Raw genomic sequence first — 18137 nt, forward strand, 5'->3', positions numbered from 1 at the left:
ATTTTGGAATATTCAACATGAGCAGATAGCTAGAGAAATGAGTAACATTTATTTTAATGTGCTCATATGAAAGAGCTAGGTTTGTAGTCTGGAGAACAGAAGACTTGGGGAGGGAGAGGGAACTTGATAGCAGGGCAATTCCTGAAGGGCAATTCTAAAGAAGACGAAGACAGCCTTTTCTCAGTTGTTGTAGGGGAAAGGACTACCAGTAATGGTTTTATATAGCAGAAGGGGAAATTTAGGTTGGTAGTTAGGAAGAACTTTCTGACTATGAGGGTGGTTAAGCACTGGACAGAGAAGTTGAGGAATCTTCATCCTTGGAAATTTTCAAGAGCAGGTCATGTAGCCACTTGACTAGGATGGTTCAGTCAGGGATGATCCTGCCCTGAGTAGAGAGCTGGAGTGCATGACAGTCCTTTCCAGCCCTACTTTCCTAAGAAAGTGTGTCTCATAGTCAAAAATCCTCTTTGAACACAGTTTAATAACAAACTCAGTTACTCTAAGATCTCCAAAAGATTTAAAATGTGTATGTCAGCCATAGAGGAGGCATATCTGAAACACAAACTGAGCATAGATGGAAATTTTATATCGGGCACATTACCTTGTTTCCTCTGAAGATTTTCCCATATCTGACAATAACGATCTTTCCCGTACAATTGATTCCCATCTCTCTCTCCAGTTTGAAAAAGTCTTCAGTGCGGCCATAATTGACGTACACTAACTCGCCCTAGTAGACAAGAGGCACAAGTGGAAACAAGGGTGACTAAGAATATGATCTAATAAGCAGATGGCATGGAAGCAATGAACTCGGGTTGTACTGCCTGAGATATGTTATAAAGTCTGAGATGCGTTCTAGTGCTAGTTATACAGGCTTTATATAACTATATGTATACACTCAACTCCCATTCAAGTCAATGGAAGCTGAAGGTACTAAACACCAATAGCACATTAGCACAGCAAATGAGAGTTTCCGGAATCTATACATTAATACCCTTCATGTTTGCATTTCAAGGAAGTTTTTTAGTTGCAAGAGCATGCCTACATCTGTATGCACTATTGTAACCAGGCCCCTACCCCATTACCCAGGAGGGGAAGGGAACCTACAGGACAGCCAAACTCCTTGAACAGACTTCATAACAAAAAGGGAGGTTAAATAAAATGCGTGCCTGTCCTAGGTCCAGGCAGTGATTGGCAGGTCTGGGCTGGAAGTAGAGGGTCAGGTGATCCAGGGAGAGACTTATAAGCGCAGGGCTTGGCCCAGAAGGCGCAGTTTAGCTGTAGGAGCTAGTCTGATGGCAGAAGGAAGACTGTGCTTTGAGCAACAGGACAGAAGTACTTTGAACCTTTGTGTTGGTCCTGCTGCGAGGTGAAGTGAACCCCAACAGGGGAGCTTGAGCTGTGTGAGCTTTATGTTTTGGAAGCAGATGCTCATACTTACTTGTGTTTAAACTGGGGGACTGAGTGTGGCTGTAAGGGGAGGACTGGATGCCACTGGGTGCTGCAGGAGCACCCAGCACAGAGCACCCCAAGGGACTGTAACCCAGTGAGCTGTGTAAAGCAGAGACCTGAGCATTTTGGAGGGAGGACTGTAGTATGCTGGAGGACTGAATACCAGGCCACAAAGACTGAGACGGCGCAAGCCCAGCGCCCATAAGGGGTGTGAGCGGGAGACAGAGAGGCCTGCAGCCTCAGGGACAAGCTTGGGTTCATGAGCCTGGCGTTGTGATGCAGTGGGTGGAAGAAACCCAGGTAGATTAATATGGATCAAGGCTGGAAGAAGCCTTTAGAGCTTACTCTAAAACCCACTCCTGCCTCCTGGAGCACTTGTAACATCAAAGTGTGGCATGTAAGATGAGTGTGGGCAAACCTTGGGAGGCCAAAGAGAAGTAATGAGGTAGGAGCCAGATGGTAAGCCAGGCACATTACAATTACCATGAATATCCATACTTACATTTCCCTGTAATTCCAATGAAATCACCTCTCCCTCAAGTGAAGCTCTGCGCTCAGAGATGTGCATCTGGAGCTTGCATTATAGCACTAGCACGTTCTAAGAACACCTGGGTCACACTGCTTTAATTTTATATCTTAGTGACCTTAATCCTACTCTGTACAGTGGCCTGTCTAAAGCGGACCTGGACTGAAATTCTGAAATTTGAAATTCTGGCCCAGATCACGCAGAGGTTTGTCCAAATGAAGATGATGCATCATAAGGGTTTCCTGAAACTGCTCTAAGGGTTTGAATCTTTTCCCAAACTAAGGATAGCTCAATTAAAATCCAGAGAGTGGTACTGGTTTCAAACCATTGTAAATCCAAGGGAAACCTGGCCAATTCTCTCAACATTCTTTCTATAAATATGTAGGACAAAAAAAGGTAATATTTTTCTCCTCCTGTATTTGTTGACCAGTACAAAATGCTGATTTGTGTGCTTTCATAATTGGATTTCATAATTATACCAATTAAAGGCAGCCTGCTGGGCTTCCACAATCAGCATAATTGTTCTACAATGAAAGGATATGCAAAGTCATCATGCAAGTTAAATTTTATAGCTGCAACCTGGTCATATAATCCTTTACTTTTTATTTTTATTTTTTAATTTCCTTAATTAAACAAACACAGACAGTGCTACATGAATGCACTATCCTGATTTGTTCTGAAATACAATCCTTACAATTAAATATGATTTAAAATGTAACCAAGAATAAAAAGAGACAAAAGTTTCTTAGGATATTGCACAGGAATGTATATTTACTTAATGTTTGGACTTACAAAACTATATTTAACAAAAGAGGTGATTTGACACATTATGCAACAAACTGGCCTCACTTGGGATTCCTTACACCTCCTTGGAAAGCCCCCTCTTTTCAACTTGCTTCAAATAGCACAGCTACTTTAGAGTATTGTGATCATTTGCAGTAGAATTTGCTAGTAATACAATGAAATCCCCATTGCTGCTAATAGTGCTGCTGCTTCAAAATTGGAAAATGCAAATGATAAGAACTCAGTGGGAATTCTTACAAAAGCTTGCAAAACAGCGTAAATTTAATTGCAGACTGTAGCGGGCTAACTCACTTGTTGCTGATGGCCAAATTACTTTATGAAGTTGGCAAATTCTGTCTACTAACGCCCTACTAATTTGTAAACACGGCCTCTAATTCCAGCCGCTTAACCTTGAGTGATGTTTGGGTCGTGATACTAAAACATTCTGAAAATGTAACTCCAGTATAATCAATGCAGTGGTCTTCAGAGAGCCTGAAGCAATAGCTTAAGAAAGAGGTTCAGCTGAATGACTTCATAAATCTGAAAGCTGCTGCCAATGGAGATCTCTCTCCAATGCTAACTCATCAGTGGATGTGGTGTGCAGGTCCTCCTGGCTGCTCCGCTCATCGTGCTAGGATGTTGCTAGCAGTAGCACTACACACACAGTTTTCTACAGGGGCTGTGATCAATGGGTTCCAGATCAGATATTATGGGTCTAATTTTTCACTGAGTGCTATCAGGGAGGCTAAGACAGAAACTTTATTCCAGAGACTTCATTCTGTTTCCTGCTGTTCGGCATTTACACTATGTTAGTGGTTTTAGTTTTTTTGTCATCTGTCTTTTCTACCAGAATTTAGCTTTAATACATCAAGTAAAGTAAACTTTATTATTCTGTATAATTTATACCTGATACCTAGTGTATTCCAAGCACAGATTTTGCTTTCTAATCTGAATCTGTAGCAACTGCATAGAAGTCAGAGTTATACTTGTGGAAATTAAAAACAGAATTTGGCCCTATGGACTTGAATGAATTTAAATAGCTAATCCCTTTTCTCCCTGGCACATTAATTTAAATTTCAGTATTGTAATGCCACAGGATTTCTTTATTTCTTTTAATGGTCTTCTTTGAATTTATGATGCCACATGCTTAACATTCCTTCACACTCCTAACGATCCTGCAGTTTTGAAACCAGAAGCTTTTTAGAGAAACAAAGACAAGGAGCATTGTGCAATTAATTTCCATAAGATAACCAGGAATCTGCTCTAACCTAATAAGGTCTGCTGCTTCCCAGTCCTACATGGGGAAAACATTTTTTCAAATCAGTTGTGGGTTTTTTTAAAAATATTCTTGTACAAACAGCTCTTGTCAATGCGAGAAAGAACTTGCCATTAAAGCAAGCCCTTGGCACTGAAGACATCATTCTATTTTATTGGTGTAATTTCTATCACATTTCTGAGGGCTTTGTTACATTATGCTGTGAGCTGCACACATGCTGATCAGTGTTAGTGCTAGCTTAGAGTTTGAAGCAGTCACACCCTTAGTCAAGAAACCTTCTCTGACTGTCCCACATCTGCACAGCTATGACTTGCCGTCAGAGGTGTGGTGAGCAGGGGCAGGGCTAGGACCTGGAGGGCTGGTGAGCCAGGGCAGGCTTCTACCCCTGCTCAATGAGCAGGGGTGTGAGAGATCCTGGGATGCTGGAGAACTTCAACTTGGGTGGCGTATCTGTGGGCAGTGGCCACACTTGAATGTGTCAAAGATTAAAGTCTTTGATTTCAGATGCCGATGGCAAAAGGTCAGATGACAAAGGGTCAGAAGCTAACACAGCAAACTCTGTGGTTGCAATTTATGCCTCTGTATTAACAGTGTTGCATATACACACCCCTATCTGTGCCTCATTTCAAATTACTTAAGTTTTCATAGGAAAGAGACAAACTGACCTTGACGGCTCAGCACAAAAGATGAAGTACCTATAGTAACGAGATTAGCTGACTTTAGTAAAGTTGTAAAATTAAATATACTATGCACGCCATCCTGTGACCAAGCAGAACCAGTACCACCCAAGTAAAAATAACCCCCCTTTTTTATGAAACCTGAGCAAACAAAGAAAGCACAAGTGCCAACTCATTAATTATTTATAATTGCCGTATAGTAGTTGGTCACCTGTGTCTAATAAAATTTTGAAAGAACTTCCGCCCAAAGGAGAGAAGCAGAGAACGGAGAACTGTGCATACACTCAAGAAGAACAGATTGTGCGCGACGAATGTTATCTCTTCCGCCTACGTATTTTTTTTTTGGCGTACCCCGTCTCATCTTACCGGTCCGTTTATCTCTTTATCTTTGACGTTATCTTTCTTATCAAGAGCTCTTAGTAATCTGCAGACTGCAACGGCTTATATGAATCGCTCGGAAGCAACTGTCTTACCCACCCTGTAAATGCTGGGTAACATGATATCTGCATGCTGTAACTGAATAAATCAACTCCACTGCCTATGCTCTAGCCATCAGAAGCGTAAGTAAAATAAATCTTCTGTGTAACCATCACGCTGTGTTTAAATCATACTGACTCCTGCTCACCGTTATCACCCACCTGCCCGGTCATAAATCTGCCTCCTCACGCCAAGCCAGTCGTGCCAACCCAGGCTCGCAGGTCAAGGGTGCACTGGCGTTATGGGGCGCGACAGAATGGAACTACCCCTGAGCTGGGTAGTACATGTCCAAGAGAATCCTGCCCTGAAGCAGCGCAACTTTGAGCTATATAACAAGTGCTTAAAACCACTTGAAGGTGTTAACATGTAGAAAATTCAAGAGTTAAGAGATCCAGAAACTATCAAAATTACCACATAACAAGACCTTGAATTAAATCATCTCCATCACCAATGGGCTTTCTTGCACTACTCCAGCACTTTGGCCAGAATGACGATGCCAATTAGGAATGAGATTTTTTTTCACCTCCTTAATCCACTCTGTTTTGCTGGTAACTCTCCTAAGTGTAGGACAAGGCCTGGCAGCCAGTACTTTGGTTCCATCCAATTCTGCTATCCTAATGAGAGCAGGATGTAGGCTGTACTATGTCTATAGATGTCTTGCTAATGAAAAGCGGGTTCTTAGAGAGGTAGAAATGATGCCTTAGGTCATCTGGACTATCCCCTAACTATACTTCCTACACTTCATATTTTCCTGGATTTTGTCCAGTTAGTTTTTTTTACATATTATGTTGGAAACAGTTCTACAATCCTGACTAGATCTTGGTGTTAAGAATCTTTCCCCATATTCAACTTAAAGTTATCTAGCCTTAATTTAATCCTACTACTCTTGGTTGTATCCTGTTGGGGTACAACAACATTGTGCATATTACACAGTGGCTTTTGTTTAGTGGTCTTTATAACATTTATATGTTTTCTTCTATCAAATCTACCTAGATATCTTTAAGGCACTGATCACTGTGGTAGCCATACACTGTACAGCAGAGAAAAGTGGCACGATGTATGCCCCAAAGGTTTGTTTATGCTGGGAAAAAAAGAACCAGAAGCAGTTTGAAATGCATTTACTAACATGCTCACAAACTGAGGCTAGAAGGGGCAATTATGGTCATTTCCTATGATCACCAGCGTAACACAAGCCAGAGACTTTTACTAATTGGTTCTTGTATCAAGCCCATATGCTTCTTAATTAGTCACAGCAGTGTGGTTTGCCCACTCAGGGCAGCCAGCATTGTTTTGAGACAAACCTCTTTTAAGAACTCCTATAAAAAGGTACTTTGGGCCTGGCAGAAGGGATTATCAGACCCATCTGAGAAAAGGCTCAGATGATGCCTGCAGGGCATGAAAGAGTTTGCTTTGGAAGGAAAATAAACAGACTGGTTCTTTTAACAGTCCTTGGGATAAGAGACCCCCCAGAACGTGGCATGTAGGAGGACTGGGCAATAGCTTTGTTTGCATAATAAATGAAACACTGAGGAAAGGGGCCATATGAAGCCTTTGGGTAGGGTATATTGTCTGCACTGGACAGACAAATTAACAACCTACAGTCATTTTGCTATCTTTTACTAATGTTATCATGACACTAGGAGTGGAGATGCTTTACTTAACGTACCAGCACAGGAAGGCAAGTGATTACGTCTCTGGTTGTCTGACTCCCCCCACACCTCTCATTTAAGCTTTTAGCTTTCACTGTGGTAGGTAAAATTTTAGAATGTGATCCAAGTGCACTTAGAATGCCCTCAAACCAGAATCCAAACCACCCCACATTTTTTGAAATTACAGATGGTTTTGTTCTCCATGTCTCATAAGACAAGAACAAGGAGATAATCAGTGAAATTCAAAACCAAGAAAAAGACACATTCTGTCACCCAGTTTGAAGAGTGGAACTTGCTGCCACAGGAAGCCATGGAGGCCAAAAGCTGAACACAGGTTTCAAGGTTATCAAGATCATCCAACATTATTCATCAATGACTACAAACTCTGAATGGGATAAGAAATCTCATGCTCCAAGACTTAAAAATGAGACCCATGGTACAGATTATACCATATCAGCATACTTAGCATTTTTTGCCGTTCCTCTGAAGCAGCCAGTATTGGCCAGTGTCAGAAATAGGGTAATGATACTGTATGACAGTGGTGTCAAACTCACTCTGGTACCCAGGCCAGGTCTGGACCATAAGGAGCCTTGCAGGACAGATCCAAACCTAGCAGCAGCAGGGTGAGCAAGGTAGTGTGGGGATTAACATGACTCTTACTCACACCTTTGTCATCAACACATATCCCCAGTGGGACTCTGTAGCTGGAAATTTAGTGGTAGACACCATCTCTGATTCCTGGCCCTTCTAAGAGCACTAAGGGGCAGATGAAATGGCTCTAAGGGCCAGATCTGGCCTGCAGGTCATATCTTTGACACCCACACGGTACAGTGAGCCCTGAGGCACTTCACTATGGGGGCTCTTGTTGCTGAAAATGCTACATTCAAGAGTCGTATCCTGGGTCGATCCATTCATCTTGTTCCTGTGAAACATGGCTGCCCTGGAAGGGCATGAATAAGTAGGTAGTTTCTGAAGCAGCACATCATGTGAGTCTGTTGAGTGCCTTGAAAATCAGGACTGGGACTGAATTGCTTGCTCCAGCAACAGATAGGCTGAAGGTGGAAAACTCAGCAGTCTTAGGCTGTGTTCTTGTTGGTGCTTACTGGTCAAGTGGGTGACTGCTCCAGATTGTAGACCACATCGATAGCTTAAAAGAACAAGTAGCCTTGGTTTTTCTTTTCGTTATAATGAAATGGGCCAGATTCGGAGGTATAACTTTGATCTTCCAAAGTATTTTTACATATCTGAGGTGTTAATTCTGATGTCGGTGAAAAAAGAGGGGAAAATTCCAGCGGGGCAAAGCAATCCCCTTCAGTTCAGTAACAAAAGTATAACAAGCAACACATGAGAGCTCTCAGGTGTGCATCAGGGAAGCATGGCAAGCAGGATTTGCCCTATAAGAAAATAGTGTCTGGTATATAAATAAAACAGTTTGTAAAACAAAGTGGGCATGCCTGGCTAAAAGTGTAACTCAAGCGAACAACTTTGTATACTGTGCAGCTGGAGTAACAACATCATTTTTTTAAAACTATACTTTCCAAAGACTGGCAAATATTTTATATGATTAATATTGAAATTACACAAGTTGTGTGGCCTCTTAGCAAACAGTACACAGGCAGGCCAGGCTGGTCCTTGGTGAGAATGAGTTTGATGCTGGGCCCTGGACTAGGGCTCAATATTAAATGCTTGATGGTGCCACCACAGACTATCATTGTTTTTTCTGTGCCCCAGATAGCAATCTGTAAATGGTGGCAAATGCTTCCTTTCTCCTCCCTTCTACTTGCTTGTTGTCTATTTTGACTGAAAAGTTATGGGCACAGGAAACATGCTCCCTCTCCCAGCACAATGCAGTCTTGATTTGTTTGGAGCCTAGGTGCTATCATAACGCAATTAATAAACAACAGGGTGGAAAAATGTGTAGCCCACAAAGGAAACCCCATATGGGTTTCCATTTACAGAACAGAGCAGCATCTTGGAGTACTCTTCTATTAACAGTGCTAGTGATATGCCTGCAGCTTTGGCCAACACAGTCCTATAGTATGGAAAAATTAACACCTGATTCTTGGAGAGACAATCTGGCATCATGTTTCTCTTGAAATGACATCCATGTCATTAATTAAAACTATTTTTAAGGAAGCTTCAACCTTTCATATGTAGTTGCCACTCTCCCTACTTCCTATCACTTTGTTTAGCTAATGGAAAGCCAAGTAAAATGATACAGTTATCATATTTTTCTTTCGGGACCTTGCTTTATGTCTGGAATTCAGAATCCATTAATGTACCATAAATTAGGTTGCAAATGTCTTGCTACAATTCTAGAAATTCTCATTAGCTGAAAATATCCTGCTGAACAGAGCCTCCAGCCTAGTTTTCCAGGTTAATAAAGCAAATTGTAAACAGAATACCTTTAATTTTCTAGACTTGTGCAGCCTATTAATAAACTGCACAAGATTAGGAAGTAGCAGCCTAAATTAAATAGACAAGGAAGGCATTATGCACAAACAGCTCCTTTCTAATCTTGCACACTGTTGATTAAATGCATTAATGAGTGGTGCGGACACAGTGCATGAAAACTCCTGCTGTGAGCACCAGCTTGTAAGGGAAGGTCTGTCCTTTGGACCTGCCTGTGAAAACTGAGAGGCATAAAAAGGAACAAGCCACAGCCTGTTCTAAAGTGCAAGCGTCTGTGAGCATTTGAGTTTGGGGACTAAGTCCACTTAGATGCTCAAGAAGTGGAATAGGATTTGATCCACAGAGCTTTTCCCACTTTCTTTTTTTTTTCTACAATGGGCAGCACAGCTAGCTGGGTTGCAGACAGGACATCATGGTGCACTATTATATGAGAGTGCTACATGCACATTCTCCTGGGCATGATCACTTTCAGAGCTTCCCACTGCTGCTGCCACTTGACATCCAACACAGATCAGTGCTTTTAGGGAAAACCAGTTAATAATGCTACTGTTATTATTCTTGGCCATCAGCTAAGCAAGGGCATTGAATGTCATTCAGTTCGAGGGTCTAATTTTAGCCAGAGGTTTAACCATGACTCTTTGGCTTATGCCAACAAAATCCCAGACCTGGACTAGTTACCCTCTGATATTAGCTGAGAATGGCTGGAACTGGTGGTGCACAGATGTAAGCTCTCAGCCAGAAAGAAGGCTACCAAAATTTCTGGACAACCACCCTTCCTGCACACAAAGAGGCCCAATTCTTAATTCCTTCCACTCCAGGCTCAATCATCAGGATTTCTGACCGATAATTAATGCCAAATGCTTTTTCCAATGTCTGGAAGTCTAGTACTTTCTAGGAGTGCCATAAAATGAGCACTGGCTGAAATAATAGATTGAAAATATTGTTTTATATTTACTGTGATAGCTGAAATGTCATTAGCAGCTATCTGCCTTAAACTTGTTCTAAAAACACACACAAAACCCGCAACATCAACTAAAGCTAGAGAAAAAACTGAATAGACTAATATAATTTCCTAACATGAAACTCTCCCAGCACACCAGGCCTATGACTTCCACAGCAGAGGTAATGCAATGTTGTGGTCTGAGCTGAGAGGGCGGTGCCTGGAGTGTCACAGGTGTGTTCTCATTACCTCTGGCAGGCCTTGGGCTGAGAAAGCACTGTAGGGTGGCACAACATTTCTAACAGTCTCATATCCCGGAGGCGGGGGCTCAAATAACGATGTATTGAAGATCTAATTTGAAGGATGCAAAAAGAGATACAGGCATTAGAAAGAGGAATGGGCACATCCCTTGAGTAATTATTGTTAGACAAGCTATTTCTGTTTTTCCCCCAACTTTCCTCCTGATCAGCACTGGGCATGCAGGTCCAGTCTGGAGGAAGAGGCCATAACCATGCAAAGATAAACATGTAGGTGGACCCTGTCATCCTCCTACAGCTCTGTTGATGTCTGCATAGTGACAGGCACTCACCTGAATGGTTCTCTGCACATGCTATATTAGTGCAGGGTTAGACAACACACTGGTAAAAATGCTTAGATTTTGCCTATGCTAGAGCTCCCATCAGTGAAGAAGCTGCTTTTGTAGCAAGCTACACATCTGTTTTTTTGCTAGTGTAGGCCCTTCATAAGTCCCGTACTCCAACCCTTAACACATACCTTTTACAACACAAAAATACCTATACTAAATAACAGATGAATCCAAGTAACACATCTTAATACAATCATTCTTCTCCTGCTGATCAGAAAGGTACTTTAAAAATAAAATAATGATGAACACTTGCACAGAATTCTTTTGATCAAGGGAGCTCAAAGCACTCTACAGCTATGGGGAGGACTGTCACCCCCAATTTTTCTATAAGGAATTTATTTATTGGCAAACTTAAGGTATAAAAAATGTTGACACACAGCCCACTGAAGTCACTGACAAAATCTTTGATTTCAAAGAGCTTTAGATGTGGCCCAAAATAATTTTCCTACAGTATGGAGAATAAATTCCCCACTTCCACCCCACTGCTTTCTATCCCTGAGTAATATGTGAAGGTGATGCTTAACTAGTTGCAAGAAGAGACATCTCCTTTACCTCATTTCCACGCTCATCAATGATAGAGATATAGTTGGGATTTGTTTTATCTGGGTAAGACAACAGGACATCATAATGAGTCAGCTGAACCAAATCCAATCCAAATATCTCCCACTGGGTTTGGATTTGCTGCGCCAGGTGCAGATTTTCATCTGTTCCCGCTAGGTGAGGAAGTCGAGTGAAATTGCTAGGAAGAAGTGGGCAATCAATGGTAGAAGTTAGAGTTTGTAACTGAAAGCAATTTGTCTTGATCTCACTGGAAACAAGTCAGTCTTAACACAGAAGAGAGAGAAGTAGCATTCAAATTCAGTCAGATTTCTTGTTATTTTAGCATCTATATATTTGAAGTTTGTATGATGGACAGCAGAACAGAAAGTTTTCCTGGAACTATTATTACTGCTTCCCTTTTGACTTAAAGGCCAGAATATGGATATGGGACTCGGGAACTAGATCCTATACCCAAGTCTCCTACTGGCCTTCTGGGTGCCTTCACCTCTTTATTTCACAGCTTCCCCATACCTAACATCAGCATAATGCTACCTATCCCCTTTGTGCAATGTGTTGAGGTATGCTGATGGAAAGTGCTGTAGAAGAGCTAGGTACTACAGCTGAACTTTCCATATGTACTTATCAATCTGACGCTTTGCTCCTATTCATGGGACTAGAGGGTTTAAGCAGCTTTCAGTTATTCATGAGTTTTGGCACATATTTGTGCATCTGTCTAGAAATGCATAGTGCCTGCATGTTCACTCTTTGTTGTTTATCTGTTTTAAAAAAAAGACTCAGTCATATAAACAGGAAACCAACTTGTGACTGAGAGAACTGACCACACAACATGGATAATACCTGGTAAACAAGCTTGGTGAACAGCTTGTTAAAAAGCTTGTATGAAGCCCATAGTCTGAAAAGATTGTTTACGCAGACGATCCAAGAACAGTGGCTTTGGGGTTAGGGCACAGGGGATATAACGGTGGGGGGAAAAATCCTTTTATTTCTGTTCCAGAGAACACCGAGAACCAAATCATCAGATCAAGTACTCTGGAAGAACAATGTTCTCCTACTTTATTATGAGTGCTTCTGGCTATCATCATTTTCTCCCTCTCATACTTCTATGTCTGTGTCCTAATATGGCCTTTGGGGGCACTGTTCCTGCGGAGGTGTCATCTTCCGGATAGCATGAAGAACCAAGGTTCACTTTCAATCATTAAAGATCCAAAGACAGCTTTAATAAGAGTTGGGTTTGTTTAGCTGGTGTTTTTGGCTGAGGTTCAGTTTAAGTAATTAAACTCTCTCCTGTTCCCACTGCTGTCTGAACTGGATGTCCTGTTCTCCCTTATTTCTTGCCCTAAGCTGTTATTCAGTGCTGTCATTATATAATTGCCACATTCCATCTCAGAGTTGGCTGCATTGCAGAAACTGAGGCACCAATACTTCCTGCGGGTGTAGTCATAGCAGAAAGCAAACCCAGGACAGGGAGGTTTAACAGCCTTGTCAGTTTGGTAATAACCAAAACTAGGGTGAAGATTTTATTTCCAATTAATTCCTGGATCCTTGGTCTCTTAGTTTGTTTAGTCCACAGCATGGTCATTACAGAGTAAAGAAGAAGCACCTTCAAGTTAACTGAAAAACTGCAGTGGTTTGTGGCAAGTGCATTTAAAATGAAATCAGTGGACTTGCCATCATCTCATCGGTGGGGAATGTTTTTTTAGGAACATTTAAACCTACGCATAACAACATGGTTTATAGCAGGCCGAGAATTGAACCCAACAGCAGAATCCCTGAATTATTCTTAAATCACTGATACTTTTGTTTACACTGAAAGTTAATTACAAGTAATAAGGTTTCTGATCTGCTCCTGGCTGGAATAAATAAAAGCTACCGATAAGTGCTGGACCCCATTCGCAGTCAGCTAATGACTTTACATGAGCACCTTAAATAAAGTGGTAAATGCATCTCACTTTTTCCCCTAATTAAAGTTTCAGAATGAATTACAGGAATTAAGGACTATTATAGATTTTTTTTTTTTTAAAGAATGGTTTATGGGGCCTTTGCATGAGTGTCTGACTCTTCAGGAGATGCTAGCAGCAAAGCAGCTAGGCTGCAATAAAAGAACAGAAGTAGTGTGAACATTATGGGCCAGGTGCCATTCCACCTTATAGTCACATAGGTGGACTTAGGCACCCAAGTGCAATTGTTTTCCACCTTGCTGGGGTCCCTGAAAAAAGTTAATCCAAAAGGTGAGTTCTTCTGGCTGCTTTTTTATGACACTAACAGGAGTGTTAAGACTAAAAAGGAGTGTCAAGGGAAAGTGCAATCAAGGGAAGTGATTCGTCTGCTCTATTCAGTCTTGGCGAGGCCTCACCTGGAGTATTGTGTCTAGTTTTGGATCACATTTCAAGAAGATTGTAGACAGTTTGGAAAGAGTCCAGCACAGAGCAAGAAAATTGATCAAGTGCCTGGGGGACAAAGACCTACCAGGAAAGGCTGAAAGAACTACAGCTATTTAGTCTGGAAAAGAGGAGACTGAGGGAAGATTTAGTAACAGGCTGCCTGTACTTGGAGGGCAATTACAGAGAAGAAGGAGATGACTTTCTGTCTGTGGCCATTCAGCAATGGCCTCAAGCTGTAGCCGATTAAATTTAGGTTAGAAATTAGGAGGAACTTTCTAGCACTGGGATAACCTACCTAGACAAAGAGTGAAATCTCCACTCCTGGAAGTTTTCAAGGGCAAGTTAGACAATCACTTGGTTGGGATGGTTTAGGCAGAAACAATTCTGCCTTGAGCAGGGGGTTGGACTAGATGACCTTTTGAGGTCCCTTCCAGCCCTGTGTTACTGTGATCCTAAAGGTAAGATGGTGGGTGCATTAACAACATAGAAGCGTTAATGGCTTTTGAGGGACTTGAACAGGGTGGGGTAGAATCATATCTAGGAGCCTACAGCCCCTCGGACACACAGTAAGTGGAACAGAACCGAGCTGCACCTGCTTGTTAACATGCTGTGCGGACTTGGGGGTGAATATGCCTTTTGGAAGACGTGGATCTGAAGAAGGAACTTGAAGGTGTGAGAACTGTAACGGGACAACTGGACTAAGTAGCTGGTATCTACCCCAAGTCTAGATGCTCTTTCAGGCTACTCTGATTACTTAGGAGCAGAACTCAGAGGCATGCCAGGAACAGAGTTCCAGGAATAAGAGTTTTCCTGGAAAGAAGTAAAATATGACCAGGAAATGAAGGGATAAAGTTATTTGGCCATAACCAAGGGAAGTGAGAGGTGATGGTCAGAGAGAGAGACAGGACAGTCTAAGCAACAGGGAGTCTTAAAGGAAAATCTGGTTCTTCTCTCTTTTCCACTGATGTGAATCCTTACACTCTTAATCTGGGTCCCTGACCAATTCCTAGAGAACTCTTGGAAACTTATGCCAGTTTTTCCTGAAAACTGCTGCAGGATAAACACTCCCCAGTACAGGGAGCCAGGCTGTCGACAGGGAAGGGCTCACCACCACCTTGCACAAAGACACTTTACTACATGTATTAAAATCTCTGAGACCTTCCTCCTTCGGAAAGGGATGAGAGAAGTCATGACAGACTCCATCTGCAAGCAGGGCTCATGTTGGGATAGTTAAACACAACCTTTAGCTAGCAGTCTGTCCACAAATCCCAGTCATCCCCAGGTTATTTTTGTGGAGAGCTGAGCATACACTTTGCTTACTATAAAAACTTCTTGATGTTTTCAGCTTTCATTTCAGCCACAAATGCCTTCTTCATCCTGTCATGAGAACCAGTGGCCATTACCTTCTCAGTGGGCTTTGCAATCCAACCTGCAAAACACACCAAAGTACAGTAATGAAAAACACTGAAAAAATATTATTTTTACGGTACATGCAGTTTTCACTGCTAACACCACTCATACAGAAACAACAATAAAAGGCACAGTAAAGCCTTGAGGTGTCTCAAGATCAGAGTTTTGGCCTGGTGGAGAAACGCACAGAAATAAAACTCCTAGCCTAAACAGGTAGGTGCAAAGCAACAGGAGGAAAGCAAATATTATATCCACCCTATTCCTTAGTTCAGCCTACTTTAATTGTGAGTACTTTCCCATAAATACCAAGTCATCAAGCTACTAACTATATCAATTTCAGTTCATCTCAGGAAAAAGACAACAGCTTTGGAAAGGTACTTGGAAATTAAGGGCATAAAGTACAAGGCCATAGAGCAACTTGCCTCTATTTGTTACTCCAGGCTCTGGCTTTCATTTACCTGTTTGTGTTTGTTTGTTTTTAAATAAAATATCAACTCTACAAGGGAAAGCAAAGAAAAAGTTGCCCTCCCAGGGGCGCTTCTGGGCAACAGTGTTTCTAGCTTCCATTTCTAGTTAAAAAACAAAAACCCAGAGCTGTGTGACCACAGCAGAGATCGCTTGTGGTAGCTTCAAGATGCTCACAAGACAAAGTAGGGCAGCATGCAGCAGGAGCACTCTGGCACCCACAAGACATGGCAAGTGATGGAGGCTTTGCAGTACCCTAAACCACAGTGAATGGGGTCAGGCACATGGATGGAGGCATTTTTAAACATTTGTGGGGGAGGGGGTTGCTCCCATCAATGCTCTTTTTAAACCCGGGGACCCAAGCTTGCGGGTACGGACTTGCAGGACTCGTAGAGAAGCAGACCCGCCAGGGCCCTACGCAAGCCGCCGAGTCCGACCCCCAGCTCACCCTCTAACCCAGCCACGACTCCCTAACCTGCCACTGGTGAACTCGGTCGGTGACACGATCTGAAGCAAAGGGACCACAAGGATTTCGGTCTGGCAAGCGTCCCTCCCCGCGCCCAGGCCAGCACGTTGCTGCACGGTCCCATCCCCGCCTTAGAAACTTTGTGGCTTCAGCTCGGTGGGCGATATGAGAAACAAGCCCAGCTGGAGCCTTTGGTTAAAAAAAAAACGGCAGGCGAAGGGGCACCGCAGAGAGGTGCGGGCGGACAAAGGGGCTTTCCCCCGCGCGGCCCCGCGGCCCGCCTCCCGCTCCCCCGCGGCCCGGCCCCGGCCCCGGCCCGGCCCGGCCCGTACCGCCGAGGAAGCCGAGCAGGAAGAGCCCGGCCGCTCCGCCCAGCACCGGCACCCAGAAGCGGCGGCCGCGCTGCGGGCTGAGCAGCCCCGGGCCCGGCCGCAGCGACGTCCACATGGCCGCGCTCCTCCGGCCCGGCCCGGCCCGGCCCGGCGCCGCCCCTCGCTGGGCCCAGCCCGCCCGCACGTGTGCCCGCGGGGCGGCGCGGCTGCTCCGCTTCAGCTGGAAGCGCGAAAAGCAGCGGGCTGCCAAGGGGCGGGTTCACAACAAGGCTAAGGGCAGCCTGGGCTGCGCTGCTAGACGTGTTGCCGGCAGAGTCAGGGGAGCGATTCTTCCCCTCTGCCCTGCGCTGATGATGCCAGGCCTGGAGTGGAGTTTGTGGCCTGGTTTGCCTCCCGCGCACTGCAGACGGCATTGGCGCACCCCCTGAAAGAAGCGGTGCTGGCGGCGTCTGCGGGTGGTCACCGACCACCAGTCAGCACTCGCCGCCTCCCTCCCGCCCTCAGCTGCGGCTGCCCGCAGGAGCTCCCCAGCTGCCGTGGCCCCACGCCGCCGGCGGCACCCGCGGGCAGTCACGGCTCGCTGCCGACAGCGCTGGCAGCGATTGCGGGTGGTCGTCGTGCCCCCCAGGCTACAGGGCCGTGGGTCATTCGTGGCAGAAGGGACGCGGACAAGTTGGAGAGGCCCCCAGAAGGCAACAAAAATGGTGGGGGGGCTGCAGGACATGATGTGTGAGGAGAGGTGAGGGAACTGGATGTATTCCTTTTTCCCGGAGAAGAGGAGACTGTGAGGATTTAATAAAGCCTTCAGCTGTCTGAAGGGAAGAGGGTGGAGCTGGGCTGTCCTCCGTGGTGGCAGATGGCAGAACAAGGCGCAATGGTCTGAAGTTGCAGCGAGGGAAGTTTAGGTTAGCTATTAGGAAGAATTTTCTCGCCAAGGGGATAGTAAAGCGCTGAAACAGCTTACCTAGAATTATCCATCCATGGAGGTTTTTAAGACCCAGCTAAACCAAGCCGTGTCTGGGATGATGTAGTTGGGGCTGGTTCTGCTTTGAGCGGGGGTGGGGGGACTAGGTGACTCCCATGGTCCCTTCCAGCCCTCACTTTGTGTGATTCTGTAACGAGCCATGAGGTCAAGTGATGCCCTCAGCACTGCCTGACTAGACACGCTGCTGCCACTGCAGGCATTTGCTTTTAAACTGGGTGGAGCAGGAATCGGAGAGAGGTGCGTCCATCTGTCATCCCTCCCCTCAGCTGCCCCTGGGGAATTTGCCAGCCAACCCCCACTCACTACCCACAGTATGGCTGCACAGACCTGGAGTCCTGCAGCAGGTCATAGGAGCAGATTAGACAGACTTGTTGAGGATGGTTTTAGTCAGGGGCAGATCCAGGGGGTGCAGTAGTATACTTGCTTCCCCCGCCTTTGATTCCTGCTCCACCCAAACTTTGAAACCAACTGCCTGGCAGTGGCAGCAGCATTTCTGTTCGGGCAGCAGTGATTTCATGGCTTATAATCTACCCAATTGCTTCTAAACTCTTCGTTCCACAGGTCGTGCCCCCCTGGGCTACCCGGCTTTACGAGCACTCGTGGTGCTCTGGTGCGGTGCTGGAGGACTGGAAGAGGGCCAACGTGGTTCCCATCTTCAAAAAAGGGAAGAAGGAGGACCCGGGAAACTATAAGCCAGTTAGT

The 18137-nt window shown here is 44.4% G+C and overlaps 1 protein-coding gene across 5 annotated transcripts in view; it reads right to left on the reverse strand.

The window, feature by feature from the left end:
• Positions 1-16845, reverse strand: part of LOC149875340 (putative N-acetylated-alpha-linked acidic dipeptidase) — a 53497-nt gene extending 36652 nt beyond the window's left edge. Inside the window, exons 1-5 of one of the 5 annotated variants that reach the window (XR_016439647.1) lie at positions 16451-16845; positions 15098-15206; positions 11388-11574; positions 10439-10540; positions 602-727 (exon numbers count right to left, since the gene is read on the reverse strand). Coding sequence is in view for 3 of the 5 variants with exons in the window: in XM_090030597.1 (XP_089886723.1) it covers positions 602-727; positions 10439-10540; positions 11388-11574; positions 15098-15206; positions 16451-16565 (639 nt within the window). In the remaining 2 variants the exon portion in view is untranslated. The remainder of the gene's footprint in view (positions 1-601; positions 728-10438; positions 10541-11387; positions 11575-15097; positions 15207-16450) is intronic. The other 4 variants (XR_016439646.1, XM_090030597.1, XM_090030596.1 and 1 more) reach the window with 4 other exon arrangements.
• Positions 16846-18137: the final 1292 nt, after the last annotated feature.

This window comes from Crocodylus siamensis, chromosome 1 (assembly GCF_052110815.1).
Source record: "Crocodylus siamensis isolate JL-2025a chromosome 1, ASM5211081v1, whole genome shotgun sequence".
NCBI lineage: Eukaryota > Metazoa > Chordata > Crocodylia > Crocodylidae > Crocodylus > Crocodylus siamensis.